The sequence below is a fragment of the Arvicola amphibius genome, chromosome 10 (assembly GCF_903992535.2).
Source record: "Arvicola amphibius chromosome 10, mArvAmp1.2, whole genome shotgun sequence".
NCBI classification, from domain to species: Eukaryota; Metazoa; Chordata; class Mammalia; order Rodentia; family Cricetidae; genus Arvicola; species Arvicola amphibius.
This window is the reverse complement of record NC_052056.1, coordinates 115,671,288-115,694,529: the sequence shown is the minus strand read 5'-3', so window position 1 is coordinate 115,694,529 and position 23,242 is coordinate 115,671,288. Positions and strand designations below refer to the sequence as shown.

Sequence of the window (23,242 nt, the reverse complement as noted above, 5' to 3'; positions counted from 1 at the left end):
GTGGTAATAGTGATGGGATGATCATGTGGGTGCCATTTAAAGTCTCACCTTGATTAGTGGCACTTCTCTGTGGCGTCTTCAGCCACCAGTCATAAGACTTGGTGAAGAGAGAAGCCAGCGTAGCGTGATCACACAAGTCTTCCCTTCCATAATCTCACCCAATGCTTAGCACAAATGGCTCCAAGAAATAAGTGTCACTCTCACCTGTGATGTGGGTGTGGCGCAACAGAGATGGGATGGGGGCTTAAAAAGATCAGAGGCTTCGTCTTTGAAGGTCAAGGAGGGTCATGGTGTTTTCTCTAAAAGGTCATGTTAATCTAATTCCATAAATATGTATTGGGGGCTTATTCATCTTATGATGGCACTGCAGATGCCAAGATAAAGCTGTGACCTCATCCCATGAACTCCCAGTCAGATGGCTAGAGGATTGTATGCATGTGATATAGATATAATATGTATATATATTATATGTGCATATACATATTATATATGTATATTGCCTAAAGCAGTGGTTATCACCCTGGCCCTATATTAGAATAAACTTCTGGGAGAAAGGGAGTGACTGAAACCTCAACCTAGAAGTTTTTTCTATTCATGCAATTTGGGTCCTAGACAATGACATTATTTTCTTTCAATTCCTCTGGCTTTTACACAGTCCCAGGGCTCTAGAGACTTAGCTGTTGACTTTTGAAAAAGCCCAAACAATGCTCCAAATAGTCAAACAAATCCACTCCTTCAATTATGTACAACACCTACTGCAAGGAAGGCTTGGGTCCTTGTCTTGTGATGCCAGACATGACACATTAGGATACTGAGCACCCATAAGAGGTGGAGGAGAGGATGTTCTCTGAGGAGATGGGGCAGAGGACTTGGGGAAGGGGAGCTGGAGTAAATCCTGATGGGAGAATAGAGAGAGATGGAAATCAGTCCCTTGGGATGGGTCGGTAGGCAGTGGGAAAGTTAGACACGGACACTGCCTCTGGGCACCAACAGAAGCAAATAGCAAACAGGTCAAAATCTCAAACAAGGCTAATCGCTTTGAGTATTTATTATTCATTCACAGAACATCTAACGAATATTTACTGGGCACTTACTATATGGCAGGTAGCTTCTTTTCTCTTACTAGAAAAAGTTAAGCACCTGTTTTTTTTTTTAAAAAAAAAAAGAGATTTTTTTTTTCCAGACAACTCTTTTGCACCAGCTTGTCATATGAACCATCAGATGATGGTGCTGGTGGTAGTGGTGGCGGTGCCGCAGACGGTGATGGTGACGACGGTGGTGATGATGATGGTGACGGCAACGGTGATGTGGCACTGGTTAGGATGGTAACGGCGGTGACAATGGTGCTGGTAGTGGCAGTGCAGAAATGGCTTCCGTTTGCTGCGTTTAGCACTTTATATGAATCACGTCATTGCATCCTCCAGCAGCCCTTTGCATGGGTGGCAGATGAGAAAGTGAGCTTCGCAAGAGAGTGAGGGCAGAGGCCAGAATCGGGGGTGTCCTGGGAAGCCCTGTCTCCGAGGGGCGGGACGTCTGGGCCTGTCCTGCTGGTCACACGCTTGTCACTTCAGCCGAGCGACTCTCTTGCTTTCATCATCTTCCAATCAAGTCGTTGGGCCTTTGAGTTCTGAAACTTATACCCCAGGCGTAAAATACACAATACACACCAGGTTGAGGGAGAGGCCCTGGCTACCCTGGGGGGAGGGTTATTGGGGGAGTTGTTGAGGTCTGGTGTTCAGCCCCCCAAGGAAACGGAAGGTTACAGCTGGCGCTTTGCTGATTCATAGAAACGGCTGGCAGGAAACGGAGAGGCAAACACACAGAGAATCCGTAATCAGAGAAAATTCTTCTGTGATTCGTCTTTATCATTCTTGACAGCAAACTCCAGGACTCCAGCATCAATACTAGTAACTCATTGGAAGAGGTGGGGGATAGGACTGAATTAAGGATTTTTTTTAACTGCCTTTTGGTAAGGCACGAGGAAATGTTGCGGACTCCTAAATTTGAAGGGGGTATTTTTAGTACCCGTAATCAAACTGACTTGCGCAAATACATCTGCTTGAGTACGGGCATCAAAATGTCTTTGCTGTCTTCGTTTTACAACTCCCGAAGCCCTCTGGGGACCAAGGGAGCGTCTCACCCATTCTCCTTCCTCTGTTCTTCCAAATCAGCAGAGTGAGATAGCCAAATGGGATGTTTTCCTCTCCAGTTGAAAGCTGCAGGCTCCCACTTCCAAAAGTGGCAGTAACAGTCTCAAGCTTTAATGACCGCAATAACTCCCTATAAAATATGCATTCCTCAGACACACCGTTAGATTCCAGGGCTGTGATGTGGACCCACCAACTGCATGTCCCACAAGTGTCCCATGGAATTTGATGCAGGTGGGGTGTGGACGGTGAGGAGAGAGATACTCCATTTAGGATTAAGTAGACTTGGGTTAAGAATCAGAATCCGTCATGATATTAGCTGCTGACCCAGTCAACTTACTTCACCTTTCCAAACGCCAGTCCCTTCACATGTAAAATTGGATATTAATGACACCTACACTACAGCTTCACTGTGAAGATTAAATTTGACATATTATGTTAGCATAGTGCCAAGTCTATAATAAATGACCCACAAATGTCAAGTATTCTCATTATTGGTTAATTATAGCTACTCAGGCAGGTTATTTTTCTAACTCCTGGTTCTGCATCTATACCATGGGAATAATTATTTTTAATATTTCTGAATCAACTTAACTTGAAGGGCCAAGGGCCAAGTATTAAATAATGACATGCCTGTAGAGCCCTCAGTCCATTGTCTGGCCATTCCATCAACATTTGTCCATAAATAACCAGTCTGATCAATGAATTGATAAACTCCATGATTCGTCCAATACTCAACTTCCACAAGTTATAGATGGTAAAAGTGATTTGGAGGAAAAATTCTCTCTTCCAAGCACTCTGAAGGTGGTGGCAGTTTTAGCATAGCCCCCATGTGTAAGACCCATGGTCTCTAGACCTTCTCCTCCTCTCATGGATTTGTTCTATAATATCCCACACATCACTTAGGCCCAAAGGCACTCAAGCTTATACACTAAGGGATATTCTATTGGATCCAGATTATTTGGTGCCTCTGAAGCTCCTCCTATTCCCAAAGATGGCATGGGCATCTCGAAGGGAGCCAGGTGAGATGCGTCCTGTTCACGTATCTGCTGGCTACCATCTTCATGACACTGGAAGGCCGTACCATGTGTCCATGCCTCAGTCTCCTTTGCAAACAGAACTTTTGAAAACCCCTGTGCTCTTGAGTTAGGCGTGTCCAATTGCACACCTGCTGAGGATCACGTGTTGGGCAGAGGCCTCGGCTCGGCCAGGCGCCCAGGGCTCAAACACTTGGTTAATGCCTGGCATTGCATGAATGACTGACAACTAGATCCATGAAGTCTGTTTTCCAAGAGCTCTGTTCACGACTGCACATACCCTTCAAGGGAAATAAGAACAAGAAGGCCAAATCTTAGCAAAGGTGCTCCTAATCAAAGAGGCCAGGAAGTGCCAGAGGCAGTGCCTAATCAAAGTGCCAGAGGAAGGTGGCACTGCCCCCGTCTCACAAGGAGGAGGCTGCCTCTCACCCAGATGGTCACAAACAAGCATCATGGTCAAGTCTACACTCACTTATTCAAAGGATTTTACACTCTGAGACCGACAGCGTGCCGGGTTCCAGGCACGAAACAAATCAACAGAGTTGGCTCCTGGTCTTGCTAGACAGAGCTCATAGACAGATGACGCTCAGCAGCGCAGGAGAAAACAGCCACTCTGAAAGCACAGAGAAGGGCCTGCAGGACCAGCCGGGTGAGGAGTGGTTCAGGGGGATACGAATCAGGAGCTGGTGACCTGGGAATGGGAAGGATGTCCCAGGTAAAGAGAACCACATGTACAAAGCTGGGAGAGCAAGAGAGATGTGATGGGCTCTTCCAGGTTGAACTCTCAGAACAAAGGACTTGGGGTGGGACATGAAGGGCTCTGGAGAGATGGATGGCCGAGACAAGATCATGTCTGGCCTCCCAAGCCGTGGCAGGGTGCCTGGACGTCTGAAGTCTCAAGAGGCAGCCAAAGGGTTTTAATCAAGGAAGTGACTCACCGAGAAGTGGTTTATAACAATGAACCTAGTTGCTGAGAAGGCGAAAGATTGGAGGGGAGAGGTTTGGAGAGACAGAGGGACCAATTAGAAGGTTCTACTCCGGCAGCTAAATAGCAAGCCTCGGAACAATGTCTTTGCGGCTTTTGGTCACTGATTGCTGGTGATCTTCCCCAGCCTCCCGTGTTTGTAGGGACTCTGAATTGGAGGGAGAAAAAGGCATTTAATTGCACAGGCCTGGCCCATCAGATCCAGCCCTGCCAGCGGGAGAATTGTGACTCCTACAGCAGAAGCAGGACCTTGGGGACTGGCTGCTTTTCTGCAGCACTCCCCTCGCCCCCCACCAAAGCGTCCCATGTTGTCACGTTCGGAGAAAGCCCTGATATTATGCCTGATCATGTCTGCTAAGGAAGTGGTCAGGATCGCCTAGTCAATTACTAGTCAAGTGGGGTAATGTGATCTCATTAAGAACCCGTCCTCACAGAGGCGTGAGGCTGTATATGAAATGAAATACTCCGGTTATTTTTTTTCAGCCAGTGATTAGGTGCCGTAATTAAGAAGGCATTGTACCTGATTTCCAATCTCCTTTCTTTGTTTAAATATAATTGATTTTTCTCCTTGATTTAATCAAGCCAAATTCAGCTACCTGGAGCCCTTCTCCCAACTCTGGTGTGAGAACTCTAATACTCAGAGATACAGGACTTTCCCTGTGAACCACAAGTGTGCAGTCCTAAGCCTGACCTCTCCCATCCGGAACAGAGTGTTGGGTATCAGCAAGCAAGGAGGTTGGAAGTGAGGAAGAATGAAAGACTAACTTTAGGTCTTTGAACTAGCTCTGCTGCATTACCTTGGGTAAATTACATAACTGCTCTGTGCTTCAGTTTTCTTGTCTTTGAAATAACAAGTGAAATGGCCCTCCTAGTCAGAGTTAAACAGGGCACGTGCATGCTGAGAGCCATACGAGCGATCCTAGAATCTGGATCGCTCTCACCCCCACCCCTGTCTACATAGTAGTTCATTTAATTCTCTGGGTGGGAGCAGCTTATTAATATCTGGGTCCGCTCATTGGTGCCATTGTAGTTGACCTTTCCTCCAGAGCCTGAACATGTAACAGGTTGATGGCCATGCTCAACACGGTCACACGGTGTGCATACTCCCACACACAACCTCACTTCACACCTCTCTTTCCAGCGGAAGAAACCAGGGAGCTGCTACGAATGCATCTCGAGTCCATTGCTTGTTCATTTATCAAGTATTAACTGAGCCCTTATTACAGGCCAGGAGCCGGGAAACAGTTGGGAACCAAATAAGCAACACCCGTGCCCTTACACGCCGATGTCTGGCTGACTGGTTAAGAAACACAGCCAAGGGAAATAAGCAGGAGGAAGATGCACCATGGGGATGTGATTGTAACAGTTTACATAGCATCATTGGGATGACACTCTTGCTCAGTGCAGAGGTCTTGACACTTTGAGGGGTGAGGTCATATGGTTGCTAGGACAGCTCTGGCAGCAGGAGTAGCGTGCACAAATGTTCTGAGGCAAGAACATAATGGTCACAGCTGGACATCCGTGAAGAGGCCACAAAGGAGGGACCAGGAATGGGAAGTCCATTCTGAGTGGTAATGACCAGAATATGTGCACTCTGATTCGATATGCTTCAGGAAATTTTCACAGCCGGCTGTGCAGGGGCAAGTGCCAGGCTCCCTTTGCTGCTCCTCAAGTGGATTGCAAGAGGGTGAAGCTCGACAAGGAGAGACCTGGTAGGAGGCTCTGGCAATAATGCGAGTGAGAGGTGGTGCGTGCCAGGACCAGCCTGGAATCTGCGGAATCTGGAGAGTAACTGGATTCAGAACATATTCTGGAGAAAGCGTTGAGTCTGGCCAAGTGGCCGGGGCTGAGGTTCAACAGAGAAGTTGAGGGTGACTGTATCTCAGGTTACTAAAGGGAGCCACTGTCAACTGAGATGGTGACTTGTGTGTTTCTGTTTATTTTTATCAGAAACCTTCCTAACGTTCAGCCCTTGATAATCACTAATAGCAACCCCATGGTGCAGCTTAGAGGTGATCACGGAGGAATACCGTGTCTCGGCTGTGGCTGGTGACGGCTGAATTATTCTGTTGGTGGGACTCCTTCCTCACGGGGCTGTGGCATTCCTGGATCCGGCCTGTGAGTCTCACGATCAGCCTTATGATTTCATAGGCAAGGAGGATCTGCAGCTCCATGGGACATGAGCTGAGCCCTCTACCAGGAGAAAGAACAACCTGTCTCAGGTGACCTCTGTCCCTCCCCTCGTCCACTGGATGTGAGCCCTGCATCGTGGATAATTTCAGTGCCATCCCTGTCTCCTGGCTTCTCCATTCTCAGTCATCTTCATTGTCCTTCCAGCTCTGTAATTTGGAAAAATGTGCTCCTCCTGTAGGGGCTTTGACTGAACACGTTTGAATGATTTTCTTAAATGGGCTACTTGCTGGTGAGAGAGAGAATGTGTTTGTGATTTTTCTCCCTTTTTTAAGTGGCAACAAAAGGCAAAATCCTGAGGGTTTTTTTGGTTTGTTTGTTTGTTTGTTTGTTTTATTTTTTTCTGGAAACCATTCCAACACAGAAGGATGCATTTTTAAACAGTAAGCCAAGCCTGCTTGGCGTGCTGATTCAGCCTGGGACCACGCTGGGTTGCAGGCTTTACTAACTGCCAGTCTTGCAGCCAGCATCCAACTGGACTTCTTCATCCCAGCCAGAGGGAGGAACTGGAGGAATGAGAAGAGGTGGGATTTCCAGAGGAGCCCTGAGCTAAGTGGGCTGGACCACAAGGTGACAGGGACCATGCTCTGTGTGACACTCTGCTGTTTACTGTCTCTGTGATCAGGAGCCAGTGACACCCCTTCTCTGAGCCTTAAAGTAAGAAAGGTCTTACTTAAGTTTATATCTGCCCCCACACCCCTGGGGGCTCCTGCTGGACAGAACTGATCTTCAAGGTTGGCGCTCTGGGAAATGGCAGAGCATTTAAAAGATGGAGCCTAATAGGAGGCCTTTGGATCATCGGGCACACACTCTTGAGGAGGCTAAAGGGGTATCAGTCTCTTCCTTTGCCTCTTGCTTTGGCATCCTGGCTGTGCTTTGAGCCACTTTGCTCTGCCACGCTCTCCTCCCAGAGCAAGGGAGTCGGTGGATTATAGATGGAAGCTATGCCCCAAAGACTCCCCTCCCCTTCGTAAGCTGATTGGCTCAGACATTTTGCATTTGGGAAATCTGACTAACATGGACCTGAAGGGTCATGGCCTCTTGCTGAGCTTTCTAGCCTAAGAGTGCTTGTCAGGACAGACTCCAACACCAGGAGGAGGCTGGAACAAAGATGAGGAAGTACGAGAGGGTCTGATGGGGTATGAGAAGTTGCATCCAAACTTTAGGATCCCTTGGTGAAAGCTCCAGGTGAACCGGATGTTTGCCTATGGTTATGCTTCTTCTGGAGACACAGGCGCACACTGCAGCCCTTCCCCCCACCGTCTTCTATTCTCAGACACATCTGAAGCGTCCAAGGCTGTCCCCGTCATTAGTCATATCTCCTCCACACACGTTTCTGAACATGTCAGCCTGGTTTCCGATCGAGGAGACTGGAGATTTCCCTGAGCATCCTCTCCTCCCCCCACCCCCCCCCCCGGATTCTGCGATCCTGACCCACCGTACCTGGAGCTGAGATAAAGGTGCCGCCGCCTGGCGTGCTCCAAGACATCCACCCTGGTTTGGGCCAGAGCTAGGTGAGGTGAGAGCAGTAGAAGTATCTAGAGACACAGAGAGGCCAGGCAGTATGGCGTGGACCGTGCAGGACCAGCAGGCAGAAGAAGAGCATCACAGAAGTGTGGGGCTGGCAGTGGTTACCTGACAAAGGTGTTGAGTCCTGCCACACCCCGTGATGTGACATGGGACATTCATTAGTTCACTGAATTGTCACCGCAGCCAGGGTGACACTGGCATCATCAGACCTTCTGTTTTACGGGGCAAACCTTGAGGTAGGAAGATGTGAAATTGCCCTAGTGTATAGCAAAGCGGGGATGTGAGCCCGAGTTCAGACTCTGCAGTGGAGGACTCGGGAGAGAGAAGACACTGTGAGCAAGACCAGTGAACACCAAACTGGGACACTTCGGGTCCTCTACGCCTCGAAGTGAGGAGCTATGCTTTCTCAAAAGCGGGAGGCAGGGGAGTGTCTGCACACTGCAGCAAGAGAGGCGAGGGAGAGTCACATTCCACCCGCATGTGCAAGCTTCTCAGCCCCTCGGGGTGTAGGTATCATCATGTAGAAACTTCTATTCCAGATGACAGTGTCCTAGGACCTGGGAGATTGTCTCAAGCTGACTCTGTGTCCGGGATGACCCCAAGCCATCCTCTGCCTTGTTGCTTTGATGGAGATGTCATTCTGCTGAGTCCTCTTGTTCAGCAGTGATCACTGAAGACATTCGGGGGGAGGGCAGTGCTTTCGTGTATTGGGGGGGGGGGCGGCACGGTGGAGAGGAACTCTCAGGCTCCGCTTCCCTGTACTCCAGTCCACTGTGGGAAACAAGAACCAAACAGACAAAATGGCAGGGATCATAAGCAGGGAGAAGTGAGTGACCCAAGAGAATCAGGGAGGGTTTCCTGGAGGAGGTGTCCACAGCAAGAAGAGGCAAAAGAGCTGAAAGAGATCCAACCGAAAGGCTCATTTAGAACGAGTGCACACGGAGTGCTTGCTTTGTGCCAGGCAGTCCAGTGGGGCTTTAGGATGTTCACCGACTCTTGCCCCTAGTCCTAGAAGGTGGGCAGTCTTACCAATCCCAGAGAGCTGAAGTCAATCAACTACTCAAGAGTGCTGGCACTCGGGTTTGAACCCAGCAGTCCAGCTCTAGACTAGGCCCTTAAACTCCACAGTGTACCTACTGCATGCGGGAAGGGAAAGCCGTCCAGTGCGGGGTCTGCTCAGGCCTCTGTGAGCCTTTGAGATGGACTGAGCACAGTGAGTAAGAGGCAGGTGAGCCTTCATAGTAAGGTGTTCATCCTAGAAGACTTAAGGAGCCCCCACTGAGAGTTTTAAGGTTGCTTCTTGGGGCTCTGCCAAAGAAAATGACACAGATGTGAGGACAGCCAGCCCTGCTGTCTGCACAGAGCTGGGGCTGGATGGGTCACAGGTGAAACCCACTGTACTGTTCATTTGAGCAAGGGAGCGAGCGGGTGGGTAGCAGGAAGCAACAGCAGAAATGAAGGAGAGGAAGTGGGAGCTGAGAGTTTTGGAATTAAAGAGTTCTGCATTCACTGATGGGTGAGACTCAGGAGGCGATATGGGAGCTTCCTTAGATACACGGAACAAAGCGTTGCAAGCCAGGTTTCTGCTTCAGGTTTCAAGGCAAGTAAAGCGATGACATCACCCCTAAGTATTTACTGCCAACACTCGATTTGCTTTGGACAATGGGTTATATCATCACCCTGGATTTAGCTGCCCTGGTTCTATGATATATCTAGATATTGCTACTATTTAGGGCTGGCTGCACTTCCCTTGTGCACACGCATGTACCTGTGAGCATTCTTAGCTACACGCAAAGTTGGCTATAATATTCAGCTCTTAAGGAGGAAGTGGCATTCAGACTGAGAGCTAGGTAGCTGGTCTCAAGGTGTTAGGTTACCTCTTGCCGTGCCCTGACTCTTGTCTCTGTCCACGGGTCATAGTCAGTCTCGCCAAAGACTGTAACATATCTGTAGAGGAAACCACAGCCCTGTCTGTGTCTTACCAGTCAAGTAGGTGATTGGTAGGGGCTGGGGAGCCATACCACAGGTTCTTCTAAGAGGGCCAGCCTTCCTGCTACTCAAAGCACACCTTCCACAGCCTTTGTAGTTTGGCCATATTTCCCTGTCCCTGCAAAAAAGGAGGCCTCACTGCACAGCCACAGAAGTAGCCCTACTCTAGAAATAAGCAAAAAAGATCCCACAGGGCCTTTTCACGGGGTAGAGGCTGGTGGGGCTCCACACACTGTCCTGGCTGTGTCTTTGTCAACATAATCAGCAGCACAGAGCAGAATTGCTCCATCGATGGCCAGTCCCCAAGTGCAAAATGTCACTGTCCTCAGGCAGGATCCAAACCTAGAGGGGATGTTTTCAAACTCCTCAACACTCCCTTGGAAGACTCTATACCTCTCAGTTCACGGTAATCTTCAAGACAGAGGGCTGGAAGTAGCTTTGCTGCTAACCCTAGCCTCTGCTTCTACAACCAGTAATAGAAAGTCACAAAAACACCTGGCCATATTATGTGATGCCCTACAAAGCCCAAAGTTAGTCGTGTGATAATGGGTATGAAGGATCCACAAATGTGCCCTATCCTAGGATGCCCATTCTGAGAGGCATGGTGGTGGAAGGGCCGGTTGAAGTCCTGGAGCCAGATTGTTGGGGTTAGGACCCCATCTCTGCCACCCATCAGCAGCATCCCTCCCTGTCTCAGTTTCTTCATCCGTGAGATGAGGACGACAGTTGTGCTACCCTCCACCGTAGTGATGAGAACGGATAAGAATAAACAGGCCAAGACCTTGGCACAGCGGGCAACACAAGCCCCATGAGTGTCCGCTGTTGTTGCTGGTAATAGTAGCGTGGATAACGGGGCTGTCCATCATAAGCCAGCATAGAAGTGGGTGTGAGTGTGAGCCGTGGGGAGAAGCAAGGGGGAAAGAAGTTAAAGCACAGCCCTACGGTCGCCGGGTCCTTTCCTGGGAGCCCCCAGGGGTTTGTGTGATGACATTTCATCCTTTTTTTTTTAATCAAAATGAGAAATGTAGGTTCTATGTCAGAATCATCGAAAATTCCAAATTAGGGAGGTTTCATGGACCTCTGAAAGATGCTGGAGGGAAAATTGGTGGACGGAGTGTTTTTTAGCTGTCAGGGCAAGCTAGCTGATTGATTGAAAGACTTGGTCAATAGACCGAACAGACAGCAGCCAGGGAGCTGGGCACGGGCAAGAAAATGGGATGAAGACAACAGGAACCAGCAGGAGAAAGGGAGGATGTGGCCACAGGGCCAGATGGAGAAAGGGATGTGATTCCTTCAGAAACCGGAGGCGGTCCATCTGGGTCGTGAAGCCACGTCCCGTCTGGAAGTCAAATGTTCCAAGCTATAGTTCTTTGAGGATGCTAGGCTTCCTTACAAATTCACTGTGGTTCCTTAGGCAAGTCCTTATACTTTTCTGAGCCTCTTGTTGTACCTGCCTTAAGACCTGTAGGGATTTGAATGACCTGGTGGGTTTTATATATCCAATGAAGTGTTTGGTATTTAGTAGGGTCTTGTTCAATACAGAGATCTTTCACTCTGATGTGACAGTTGGGGGTGATGACTTGAAGAATCCACTGTTTTACCCCAAAAAGCACCGAGAAAGAGGCAAATAGATGTGGGTAACTGAGAACCTTAGAAGAATCAGATTCCTAAATGTCTCAGCACTGGAAAGGCTCTTCAGAGGACATGGTGGGATGTTTCAGGTTCCCCATACTACTTCAGGCCAACCGAAAGTCACACTGTCTCAAAACCTGATGGACGAGAAAGGAGAGCCAGAGAAGGGGCTCTTTACCACATGGAAATTCTTTCTCTTATTGGATTTAACAAGCTTCTTTAGATCATAATTGCAATTATAATTACGATAAGACATTGTACTCAGCCTAATAAGTGTGTGTTTGCTATAACCATCTAAACACATAACACATTGTCATCCCTGTCTCTCTGAAACAAAGAAACTGAGAGTTGAATACTCAAGTGGCCTTGTCCAGCATCACACAGTGTATGCTGCCATGGCCTTTGCGGTTCCAGAGCATCGTGAAAGAGAGTCAGAGAGGAGCACGAGAGAAGTCAGGTGGGCAGCTGACCTGAGTGAGCCTAGAAGGACGGAGTGACCAGGAGAGAAGGCGATCCAGGCAAAGGAATGGGCTTGAGCAAAGACAGGAGGACTCTGAGAGCCCCTGCCCCGGAGCTATTTACCATGATAATTGCAGTCGCAGTGACAGCCAACAGGATAGAGGGCCTTCTTTGCACCAGGGAAGGTCTGACACAGCCCGCCTGTGTTGTCTCCGAGAGCCAGATACTGTAATTATCACCATGTTGCCAGAGACGTGAAAGGGCTCATCTAAGACCACAGCTCGAAAACCACAGTGCCAGCTTTAAGCTCCAATCAGCTTGATCTAAAGCCCCAGTGGCTCCTGACTGTTAAAAGCCTACCTGTTATCAGTTGAGAAACCATGGAGCTTAAGAGATGGTTGTTCATGCCTACGTGATAGGGAACTCTCCTAAGATATCCCAACACACACACACACACACACACACACACACACACACACACACACGAAACCCCTTTGGGGCCAAGAAGAGCCCATCAAAATCAGAAAGAGGCAATCATGAGTCTGGCTACCTAATAAAGAGAAACGTCCCTAATAAACCCACAGTCCTCAGGTAATGGGTTTGACTTTTAAAAGGTTGATAAACGTCTCCACAGAGGAGCAGTCCTCTGCCAACAGCTGCCTCTTCAGAGTCCCTGTGGAGGAGCCATTTCCATGAGGGGGGAGGACTGGACGCCTGAGCTGGAGCTGGGAAATGGCTACCGTAGTGTAAAGCTAGGCATTACCATTCTCCAGGGTTCCCTGTCTCCTGCAGGAAGAAGAGGGCTGCGTAGACAAAGGGTGGGGTCTCTTGGGTGAGCCCCACAGGGGAGAGGACAAAGTGTAATTTGATGCTGGTGATTGGGGCCAGAGCTTTTGAAAGCTTTCTCCTGATTTGTGGGGTTGGCATGGAGCCATTGTTATCACGGTCAGAATCAGCATCAGTATTGTAACCCTCACCACCATCACTACCACCATCACGATCCTCACCATCATCATCGTCATCATCACCACAACCACCATCACCATCCTTACCATAATCTCCACCATTCTTACCATAATCTCCACCACCGTCACCATCATCACCACCACCATCACCATCCTTACCATAATCTCCACCATTCTTACCATAATCTCCACCACCATCACCATCTTCACCATTATCTCCACCACCATCATCACCACCACTACCACCACCACACAAACATTTGTTAACAAACATTACTAGTTTACTGAATATCCAAGAAGAGTGCTAAACATCTCACCATCACCTTAGAAGGCAGGTTCATTTTAATATTCATACAAGAACTCTCATTCCCAGAGAAGAAAACCCAAGCTTGGTGGTGTTTAATAGCTTTCTATGGGTCACACACATGAAGTAGCAAAGCCAAGATGACAACCTAGACAGTAACAGGCTTCATCGTTGCCTTGCATCCGGGAGCTCTACAGAGAAGAACTTGGGTTGAACTAAGGACGAGAGCGTGCATGGCTAACCTATGGTGGGGGGGTGATCGCAGGACAAAAGTACCATGGAGGGAGGACAAAGTGGGAGAAGAAAGCTCAGGAAAGATGTGACTTCATCTGGGGCCAACTTCAGCATCAGCTCAGGGGAACCTCAAGTGTGACTTGTACCAGTGTGTTCAAGTGTGCTAAGCGTGTCCAGTGAGCCCATACACAGCATTGGTCCTGCCTTGAAGCCAGGGAGCAGTCTTCAGGACAATGGCATGAGTAAGTCATAGGCTGTAGGTCGCCATAGTTCCATGGGGGACCTGCAGTCAGCATGCTGGTTCTCTTCCACAGCAGTAAGAAACAGGAGTCCGACCAAGCAACAGCATCTACTCCAGCTACAGAGATGAAGGTGTCTGCCCCTGACCCTTTGAGTGCCCCGTCCTCAACACTTGCTTCCCCAAACCACAACTTACCCATGCTTGGTCTTAGTGTCCTCCGGGGCTAGCCCAGCTCTGACAAATGCTGACACTGGGATCCAGTATTACAGCTAACCCAGAGAGATGGACCCACAGCCCCTCCGGTGACTCCAGCAGTGTGAGACGAGGGATCTGACAGCTTCCCCCATGGAAACCCTTTATCTCAGTTCTCTGCTGTGTTATTTCAAAACCAACGAGCCCAATCCTCAGGAGCTCATCGCCGGCTCACTGCCTGCCATCAAGATTTGTGGCTTGTCTGCTCCATCCTCTGCAGATTTTTGCAGCTGCTAACCCCCTCTGCTTGTTAAGAATGTTGTTCCGAACTGCATGCAGCCTTGGGCAGCAGTTCTGTGTGTGTGTTTGTGTGTGTGTGCGCGCGCGCGTGCGCATGCACACAAGCAGGGAGGAAGGTGTGTGATGTATGTGTACATGGGTGCATTTGTGTGTGCATCTCAAGATTCCTCTGCCTACAGGAGCTCCTAGAAGAGTCCAGTGTGTATGCATCCCTGAATGGAGAGAGAGGGACAGTTACACCCTTGGATGACCAAGGAAGAGCCCAGGAGACAGTGGGGAATGGGGACATGCTATCCACAGGCACCGAAGCAGTCACTCATCTTGATGGGTGTAGTTGGGGGCTGCTCATTCATTTCCCAGCCATCCAGACCAGAAATAATCACACATAAACTATATTATGCTTGGCCTATTAGCTTATGCTTCTTATTGGCTAGCTCTTGTATATTAAATTAACCCATTTCTATTAATCTGTGTATTGCCACTTGGTTGTGGCTTACCAGTAAAGTTCCATCTGGTGTCTGGCATCTGTCTCCTGCAGTGGCTACATGGCTTCTCCCTGACTCTGCCTACTCTCTCCTCTATCTGCTTGGAATTCCTGCCTTGCCCTATTCTCTGTAACAATGGGTAGCATTCCCCTTTGCTACCCTGACCAGTTTCCGTTCATTCTTCAGGGAACTCCCCTTGGTCTCCTGCCATAGTCTCCAGATTGGTTATTTGTGGCTTCACAGCCCCTTAGACTTCCCTCTTCCAGAGAGATTAGTCTTCTGCATTTTAGCCTCTAGTTTTGGGAATCCCCCTCCTCTTCCATGATGAGAACTCCATGGGGGCAGAAACCGTGTTGTTGTGGACTTGTGTGTTCTTGTAATCTGTCATGAAGTCATTGTTCAGTGAACAGCTGTCGGGCCATGAATGAAAAGCAGGGGGAAACGTCATCTTGAGAAACTTTTCTTGTTTTTCATTCAGTTTTTTACTAAAATGAGCATGACTGTCTCTGCATTCCAACAACACTCCCACGGCAACACCATCCCTGCATTCCAACAACACTCCCATGTCAACACCGTCCCTGCATCCCAACGACACTCCCATGTCAACACCATCCCTGCATCCCAACGACACTCCCATGTCAACACCGTCCCTGCATCCCAACAACACTCCCATGGCAACACCGTCCCTGCATCCCAACGACACTCCCATGTCAACACCGTCCCTGCATCCCAACGACACTCCCACAGCAACACTGCAGGATCCCCAGTTGTCTCCCAAGCTTTGTTGCTTTTTTCCAGCCATGATAAGAAAGCTCGGAAGGGTCAAGGCTCTTGTAGATTACCTCCAAGCGGGCTTAATTAACTAGATTAACCTTGAAAAAGACTTAGAGTTCCAAGACCCCAGGCCAGAGTCTCAGGAGCCCAGGCACAAATTAGCCACATCCATCTTATTGCTGGACCGGGTCAGTTCCGTGATGAATTCTGGGATTTCTAGGAGGCTAGGGAGCCTGGAGGCCTGGACTTCTGTTGAGTATAGAAAACAGAAGATTTCAGGCCTGTGGCAAGTACAGGGATAAGGATGGGCCATTCATAAACTTGAGGCAGAACAAGCATGTGGGACCTGAGCACTGCCTGAGAAGCAAGTCCTTTTCCTCACTAGGCCTTTGTCCCCAGCCGTGGGAGCGAGGGAGGTTCACCATGCTGCACACTGCACAGAGGTTTCAGCATCCACTGAGACACCAGGTTGGAAATACTGTACACACAGGATCAGCTATGGGCGGGATGGAGAAGGTCAGAGCTAGGGATGTTTCAAAGCCAGTGGCTAAGGACCACTTCTTGTGAGAAGTAAGATGCAGGCCAAGCCCTGAGCTGTCCATATCTTGCAGACACTAGAGGAATTACCCAGCATGCTGTACGCTCCTGCTCAGTGAAGTATTTCTCAGAGTACTTCTCTCTCTCTTGACCCCCAAGTTGATTTTTATTCTAAGTACCCTGTGCTACTGAAATTCTAGTGGGCATTCCAATCTCCAGGCCTCGGTTTCTTCACACACACACAGTGGAACTGGCCGTACCTACCGTTCGGTTTCTTTAGCACGACAGTGAAGGGAAGGGTGTCCGGGATTTGGTAGATACTTAAATAGACTCAAACTGCTGCTATGACCAAGGAATGCAGAATGCAGACAAAAGGCCGCATCGTGACCCGAGTGACAATGTGGGTTCAGGTAACCCCCTTGTGTCTTGAGACCCCAGTTTTCCCACTCTCTACAGCGGTTGCCTGACTCCGAAGCATCCATGGTCCAGACTTGTCTGTCTATCTCTAAAGCCATGTTAGCTCTGCCTAGGGCTAGGGTCATGCGGATCAGCGTCCAGCCCTGGGGGGATGAGTAGTTTCTCAGGAGCAGCCAAGAAACTCTGCTCCCCTGCCCCCCCCCCGCGGAAACTTTGATGGAGATGCAAGCAAGCAGCTAGGGACCGAAGCATCTTAGAGAGTTTTGTAGAAAGTTCACCCCTGACTCTTATCAGAGGCTAGGAATCGTCTGTTCGTTGCCATGACTACGGGCAGCAGCTCATCAGTGCCAGGTCTCTGAGTAGCAGAAATGCAGGGAGGAGGAAGGCCTCAAGGAACCCGGCACCCATGACTTCCCCTTTCCTCGTGTGAAGTGGGGTGTGCCGGCCCTCGAGTCCCTGTCTCAGATGTCCCCTGAAGATCTTGTCTCCTTTTAAGTCTTTTTTACACTCAACATTGACTATCTCTTTGGGTAAAGATGAGGCAGCTGTGGACATGTTTCAGCAGAAATGGACCCTGAAAAGATGCAGGACTGGAAACAGGGCAGGCGCATGGGTGGGGCTGAGGCCGAGGTCTGGTTCCACTGAAGGTCTGTGGTGCCTCACAGACTCTTCTTCCTGTCACCGCGGCAACTTGATTGGTGTCGCCAGAATCCATCTGCTCATCCATGCCCCTTCATCAGCAAAAGGAGGCACCGGCAGACACTCTTTGATTACTCGATGGTAAAGAACTCATATCCTGGCTCAGAAGATTATCAGTTAAAGGAAATAAAAGAATTATCAGTGAAGAAAAACAAACTCAGCGAGCCCCCGTGGTTCCCACCAGGAACAGAGTCAGAAGAGGGGACAGAGTCTGATGCAGAAGGCAGGGACAGCTCCCTGCAAAGGTCACCCTTGAGAGAGGATAGGAGAAGGCCTGCAAGCTGCTGCAGCAACCGCATGCCAGGTGCGGAGACAGCAAGTGCAAAGGCCCTGAGGCAGGAAAGCGGTGACCCATTTGAGAAACAGTAAACAGACCATATGGCTAGAACAATGGGAAGACTGGGAGAGACACAGGAGGTGCGGCTGAGGCCAGACCATGCGGAATCTCTGGAGTTTGTCCTTGATCTGACAAATGGCTATCTGGACTGTTTCTGTAGCTTGTAGTTTCCAGGCTCTAACTGTTGAGACTCAGTCATTGCATCTATGATGAGTCCTAGGATCTCATTCAGAAACCTCATATTGTGAGGTTCATTCAGAACCTTCGATATTGTGCCAAGATTGGGTAACACAGGGTTTTACACTTGTGCTCTCTCTTCCAGTTCTAAGAAAGCTGAGCAGAGCTGACTCAGTTACTCAAGTGCTTGCTGTATAAGCATCAGGACTTGAGGTTTGATCCCCAGCACTCATGTAAGGAGCTGGGTGTGTTGACACACACACTTGAAACCCCAGTTCTGGAAGGTTGGGGACAGGAAGATGCCCAGAACTCCGGACATTGAGCCTAGACCTCAGCAAGCCCCAAATCCCTCAAAGAGGCCCCATCTCAGCATGGGACCTGAGGTTGACCTCTGGCTTTCCCGTGCATTCATGTGTGTGCATGTGTGTATGTGTGTATGTGTACACATAGACAGGTGGAGAGAGGGAGGCAGGGGGAAGCTAAGACTCTCTCTCTCTCTCTCACACACACACACACACACACACGTGCACGAGCGCTAGGATGTCTGAAGTAAGGTCTTGAATGTTCTATCATGGAGGACCCTGTCCTTCTCTTCAGCACTTCCTGTAGAATTTCTTAGAGCTCTGTTTGCTTTACTACAGATTTCCCAGTGGGGTGTCCCAGTCCAGAAAGCTGAAATTTGTGCTGTTGGAGAAAAGAGCGAGCTAGCACAGCCTCTAGTGCACAGCTGCAGAAATCTCACTGAGGAGACCTCATCTCTGATCTCGTCTCTTGCCATTCCTGCGTGTGCTGAGGTCTTTGAATTCGAGTCCTCTGCCTGGCCTGTGCCTCCCCCTTTCTGCAGATACCTGTGCAGATAGGATGCATGATTATGCTAACAAACAGAAAAATCCTTCCCAGTCCTTGTAGCTAAAAACCAACCCAGCAAGCAGCTGCGTTCCACGGTTTCTGTGAGCCGAGAGTGTGGCTGTGTGGCTCTGGCTCAGCACATCCCATGAGGTTGTTCTGGTCTAGCAGGCTCATATCCATGCCCCTGCTCGCGTGGGGCTGAGTGTTCTTACAACATGGCAGATGATGACCCTTACCTCAGAGTGACCAATCAAGGACAGCAAGGCAAACATTGGCTGGTGACATAGTTTGAAGGTCATGCATTGCTGGGCAGTGGTGGCGCACACCTTTAATCCCTGCATTCAGGAGGCAGAGACAGGCAGATCTCTGTGAGTTCGAGGCCGACCTGATTTATGGGGAAGTGTCAGGGCTACATGGAGAAACCATGTCTAAAAACAAAGGGGAGGGGGTCATACATGATCACTTCTCCGTTGGACTCATGGCAAGTGAGTCATTAAGCCCATCCCATATTCTAGGAAAGAGGATATGTCTGGCAATAGTATTAATCACTCTGGGAATCCATTTTAGGCCACATTATTCTGAAAGGTCCCTGTCCCTGTTGTTCATCAAAGGGGTCTTCTCTGACCCTGTGGAGTCACAGACACTTTCCTAACCCTCTGCTAGTCTATCCTCGTCATAACTGGTAACAGTCAATAAGTCACATTTTTCATACTTAAGTGATAATGATCTCCTCTGACATCTGGATCTAAACTTCATGGTCACAGTAGCTCCCCTGATTGGGTCACTGCATCAGTGACCTGAGAACCGGCTCTGAGGTTTGGAGATTAATGAATTCAGTTTGGCCTGGACCAGGCAGAAGGCAGCCTTGATTAGAATCTCCATTCCTCCTTGGCTGGCAGCGACTCCGAGCTCTGCTTCTGAAGATGCACCGAGAAGCGGCTGGCAGAGATGAATGTGTTGTTCTGCCCTTGCTTCCCTATTGACTGGGCTTGGCTCACTCCCTGGAAACTCTAAGGATCAGGGAACTTATCAGATGCGTTTATTGTGAGTCATAAAGCCAGTAGGAGCGTGGTGCAGAAGTGCTCAAGTCTTTGGTCAATGCTTGACTCAAAGTTTGAAGGTAGAATGAGCTAAGACAAACCCTTGACCCTCAAGCTTCTGGCTCCATCCACTTGGTTTGTATCTAGGACTTTAACAGGATCCTCAAAGATTGAGTGATGAGTCTATTTCTTGTCCCTTCCTGAGACTCAAATAGGTGAGGTACATCAGTGACTCCCACATATTGTTTGGCAGGAGGAGGGAACAGTAAGCCCTCATGGGAATTGCTGTTCCAAGCAGGTGACCTCACCCCTGCAAGAGACACCAGATTGACTGATTTGCAAGAAAGTAAAAATTAAGATAAAAAGGTTTTTTTCCTAGATCTTTTGGTTGGCATAACTCATCTCTGTCCTCATGTCAAGTCGATGGTCTAGGACTGGTGGTGGTTTCTGTTTTATTGCTGAGGGACCGGGGACTAGGGAGTTGAGTGACTGGCTGCCAAAGGGAGAAGGGAAGGCAGTATCCAAATTCAAACCTTCAGTCTCTCACCTACCGCATATCCAATAAGAACAGTATCAAAGACCACAGTGGGTTCCTGGAACCTAGGAGAGTATCCAGCACTGTACACACCATGCTTCTTCCTTTACATGGGCGCCTATGAAAAGGTTTTGTTTATAAATTAGGTATAGTGTGAGATTAAGAATAATGGCAGAGAAATAATATACTGTAAATGCGATCTTACTCTTAAAATATCACACGTGCTTTTACCATCTCCTAAAACGAGAATGCCTAGGCCTTCCCTTTGGTATGTTCAAATGTCCAGCCTCAGTCTTCTGTACCTTAGGGCCATCACTAAATAAAGGGGTGACTGGGACATGGTGCTCTAGTGATATGTCTGTTAACCTAAAGGTGACACAGTTGAGTAGCCTATATAGCATGGATACACTGGGTAAAAGGATGGCTCGTGTCCCAGACAGGAGACAGTGATGGAGTGCAAGTTTTTTTCATACTGCTCAGACAAGTAGAATTTATACGTATGATCCGTTTGTGGAATTTTTCCATTTGATACTTTTGGAGCTTGGCTGACTGAAAAAAAAAAACAAACTGAACATGAAAGGGGACCGAGAATGCAGAGAAATAGAGTCTAAAGAGAAAGGAGAGGCAGAGGGGCTAAACTCTTCCTTCTGTCTATCATCATGAGAGGGGCCATGAGGGTTGGTTTCTAAGACCCTTCCATGTTCAGGATGCTACAGTAATGAACAACTTAATCCAGCCCACTTCTCTCTTACAAAATTATTGAAGTTCAGATGTCCTCCTCCAAGTGGCTTCAGCTTTCAGAGTATGTAGGCTTCAGCGTCACCGAGGGAGAAAGGGAGAAAGATGGAGAAGGCATGCGGCTCTTGACTGCCTTGAACTGGAAAATGGCTCTCCACTCCACTCAGGGAAAAAGACCAGTGATAGTCTCATCATCTCCGTCCAAGCAGGAGACTAGAAAAATCTCCGGTCTGAATATATAATGAAATGACTCCAAATATCCTAACAATTTTACCTCCTTATTTCTTCCCCTGCAGGACAGAGCCCCAAAGCAGTCTCTTGGTCCCAGCCCAGGATGGACCTTCAGAAAAGTTGGGCCAACGTCTGGCCACTGAGACCTTTGGTGCCAACAGCTGGGAAAGAGAAAAGACCTGCAGGGAGCTGGGTCCTGCCCGAGCACACAGGTGAGATACAGTACTGCCTTTAGAGCCCTCAGCTAGTGCAAGCTGAGTGTGAAAACCCAGGCAGCTTTTCTGACCCCTTCTTGTTTTCAAGTTCCTCTCTGAGAGCTTGCCATGTGCTAGCAAATGCTTTCTGTAGCGGGCCAGTGTTTTAGGTTTAGGGACCCAATGGTGGTTGTCACAACACTTTAGACCCGGACACTAAATCTAATAAAGCACAGGCGTTCTAAAGACAATGTATTTCTAAGAACAGGGGACAAGCTAGACTCGGCTTGTGTGGGTTCGACCTCTATCGGTGTGACAAATGCTTAGTACAACAAGATGAAGAAAGTTATTTTTGGCTTCTGGCTTCAGAGATTTTGCTCCATGGTCACTTGGTTCTGCTGTTTCTATGACTGTGTGTGGTGAGGCAGGATGGAGAGAGAGGAAGGGAGGGGAAGGGAGGAGAGAGGGAGGAAGGGAGGTAGAAGGGGACAGGTACGCAACTTCATTCCTTCTCTCTTTGGGCCTCTTCCTCTTTTGACTTTTGATCCTTCCAAGCCCACCAAATATTGCATTCAGGGCATGTCTTCCCGCCTTGTTTGCTGTTCCATATGTCACTCATCTCTGGAACACCCTCACAGACACCCACTCTCGTTTACCTGTCTCCTGGGCATCACTCGATCCTGCCACGTTGATATTTTGTAGCTTCACCACCACCACCTGGCCGTGGCAAGACCCTCACATTTAATGAAAGAGTTACTTCTTGGCATAGTGATTATATGAGCCCCAGACCCTCAAATAATAATTTCAATTTTGTGTCCTGTGTTTTAGACCTTTGCCCTCTATCCTTAACTCAGCTACTCAGCCACTGCCATTTTGTCCCCATAGATGACCAGTACGATGCTAGACACTGATAAGTAGCATTTTACTGAGACTCATAGAGGTGACGTGATGACCAAAATATGATAACCAGTAAGTTAAAAGAGTGAAGTCTTAAACTCTAGCTGGGGCCAAGAGATAAAGATGCTTGCTGACAAGGGCCTGGGAGTACAACCCCAGGTCCTACATGGTAGATGGAACAAATCTGATGACTGGGAATAGATCCCCAGGTCCTACATTGTAGAAGGAAAGAACCAGCTGCTGCAAGTTGTGTTCTGATCTCAGCATGTGCACCATAATACATGTGCATGTATTCCCATACACAGACATGCTAATAAGAAAACATTGACTAAATGAATACTCTCCAGTTTTTTTTTTTAACTTAACTAAACTAAGCCTACATTGATAATGGAGAGACCAATGCACTCTCTACCTCTTGGCTTTTAATTTTCTATCTTTTACATAAATAGAGTCCAGTCCATTATTATCTCATCTGAACATACTCGTAACACTATCATATGTGTGCATACATGTGTGAGTATGTGTATGTTCAAGTGTATATGCATGTACATATATGTGAGTGTGTATGCATTGTGTATATGTGTGTATGAATGTGTGTTTATGTGTGTATGCATGTGTGTATACGTATGTTGTGTGACTGTGAGTGTATATATGAGAATATGTGTGCATGTCTGTATGTGCATGCATGTACGTGTGAGTGTATGTATGGGGGGGAAGTGGGTGCACGTTTGGGTAGTGCATGGGTGTGTGGAAATCAAATGTCAGCCTCGGGTGTTATTCCTCAGGCACAGCTCACCTTGTTTCCATGTCAGGATCTCCCAGAAGGACCCAGGGCTCCCCGATTAGGCTAAACTGGCTGGCTAGCCATCCCGCATAGCCATCTGTCTCTCTTGTCTTTTGCTTTGATCAGAAGCACACACTAGAAAGCTTGTTTTCATTTGCTCGTTTGTTTAATGTAGGCGGCATGTTTTAATCTCTCCAAGCCTCAGTTAAGCAACTGTGAATGGGAATATGGAGCTCTCCTTCTGAAGGTCGGGGGAGCATTGGTATAGGTCAGGCACTGTGGGGGTTTCTTTGCTCTACTCACCAGAGTGCCTGATAGAAACAGAGAATGGGAGGGTAGGCTT

The 23,242-nt window shown here is 48.4% G+C and overlaps 1 protein-coding gene across 1 annotated transcript in view; it reads left to right on the top strand.

Moving 5' to 3' along the window:
• Srrm4 (serine/arginine repetitive matrix 4) overlaps positions 1–23,242 on the top strand; it is a 147,969-nt gene that overhangs the window by 84,696 nt on the left and 40,031 nt on the right. The window contains exon 2 of the mRNA XM_038346876.1: positions 21,090–21,236. Within this exon, the coding sequence (XP_038202804.1) occupies positions 21,090–21,236 (147 nt within the window). The remainder of the gene's footprint in view (positions 1–21,089; positions 21,237–23,242) is intronic.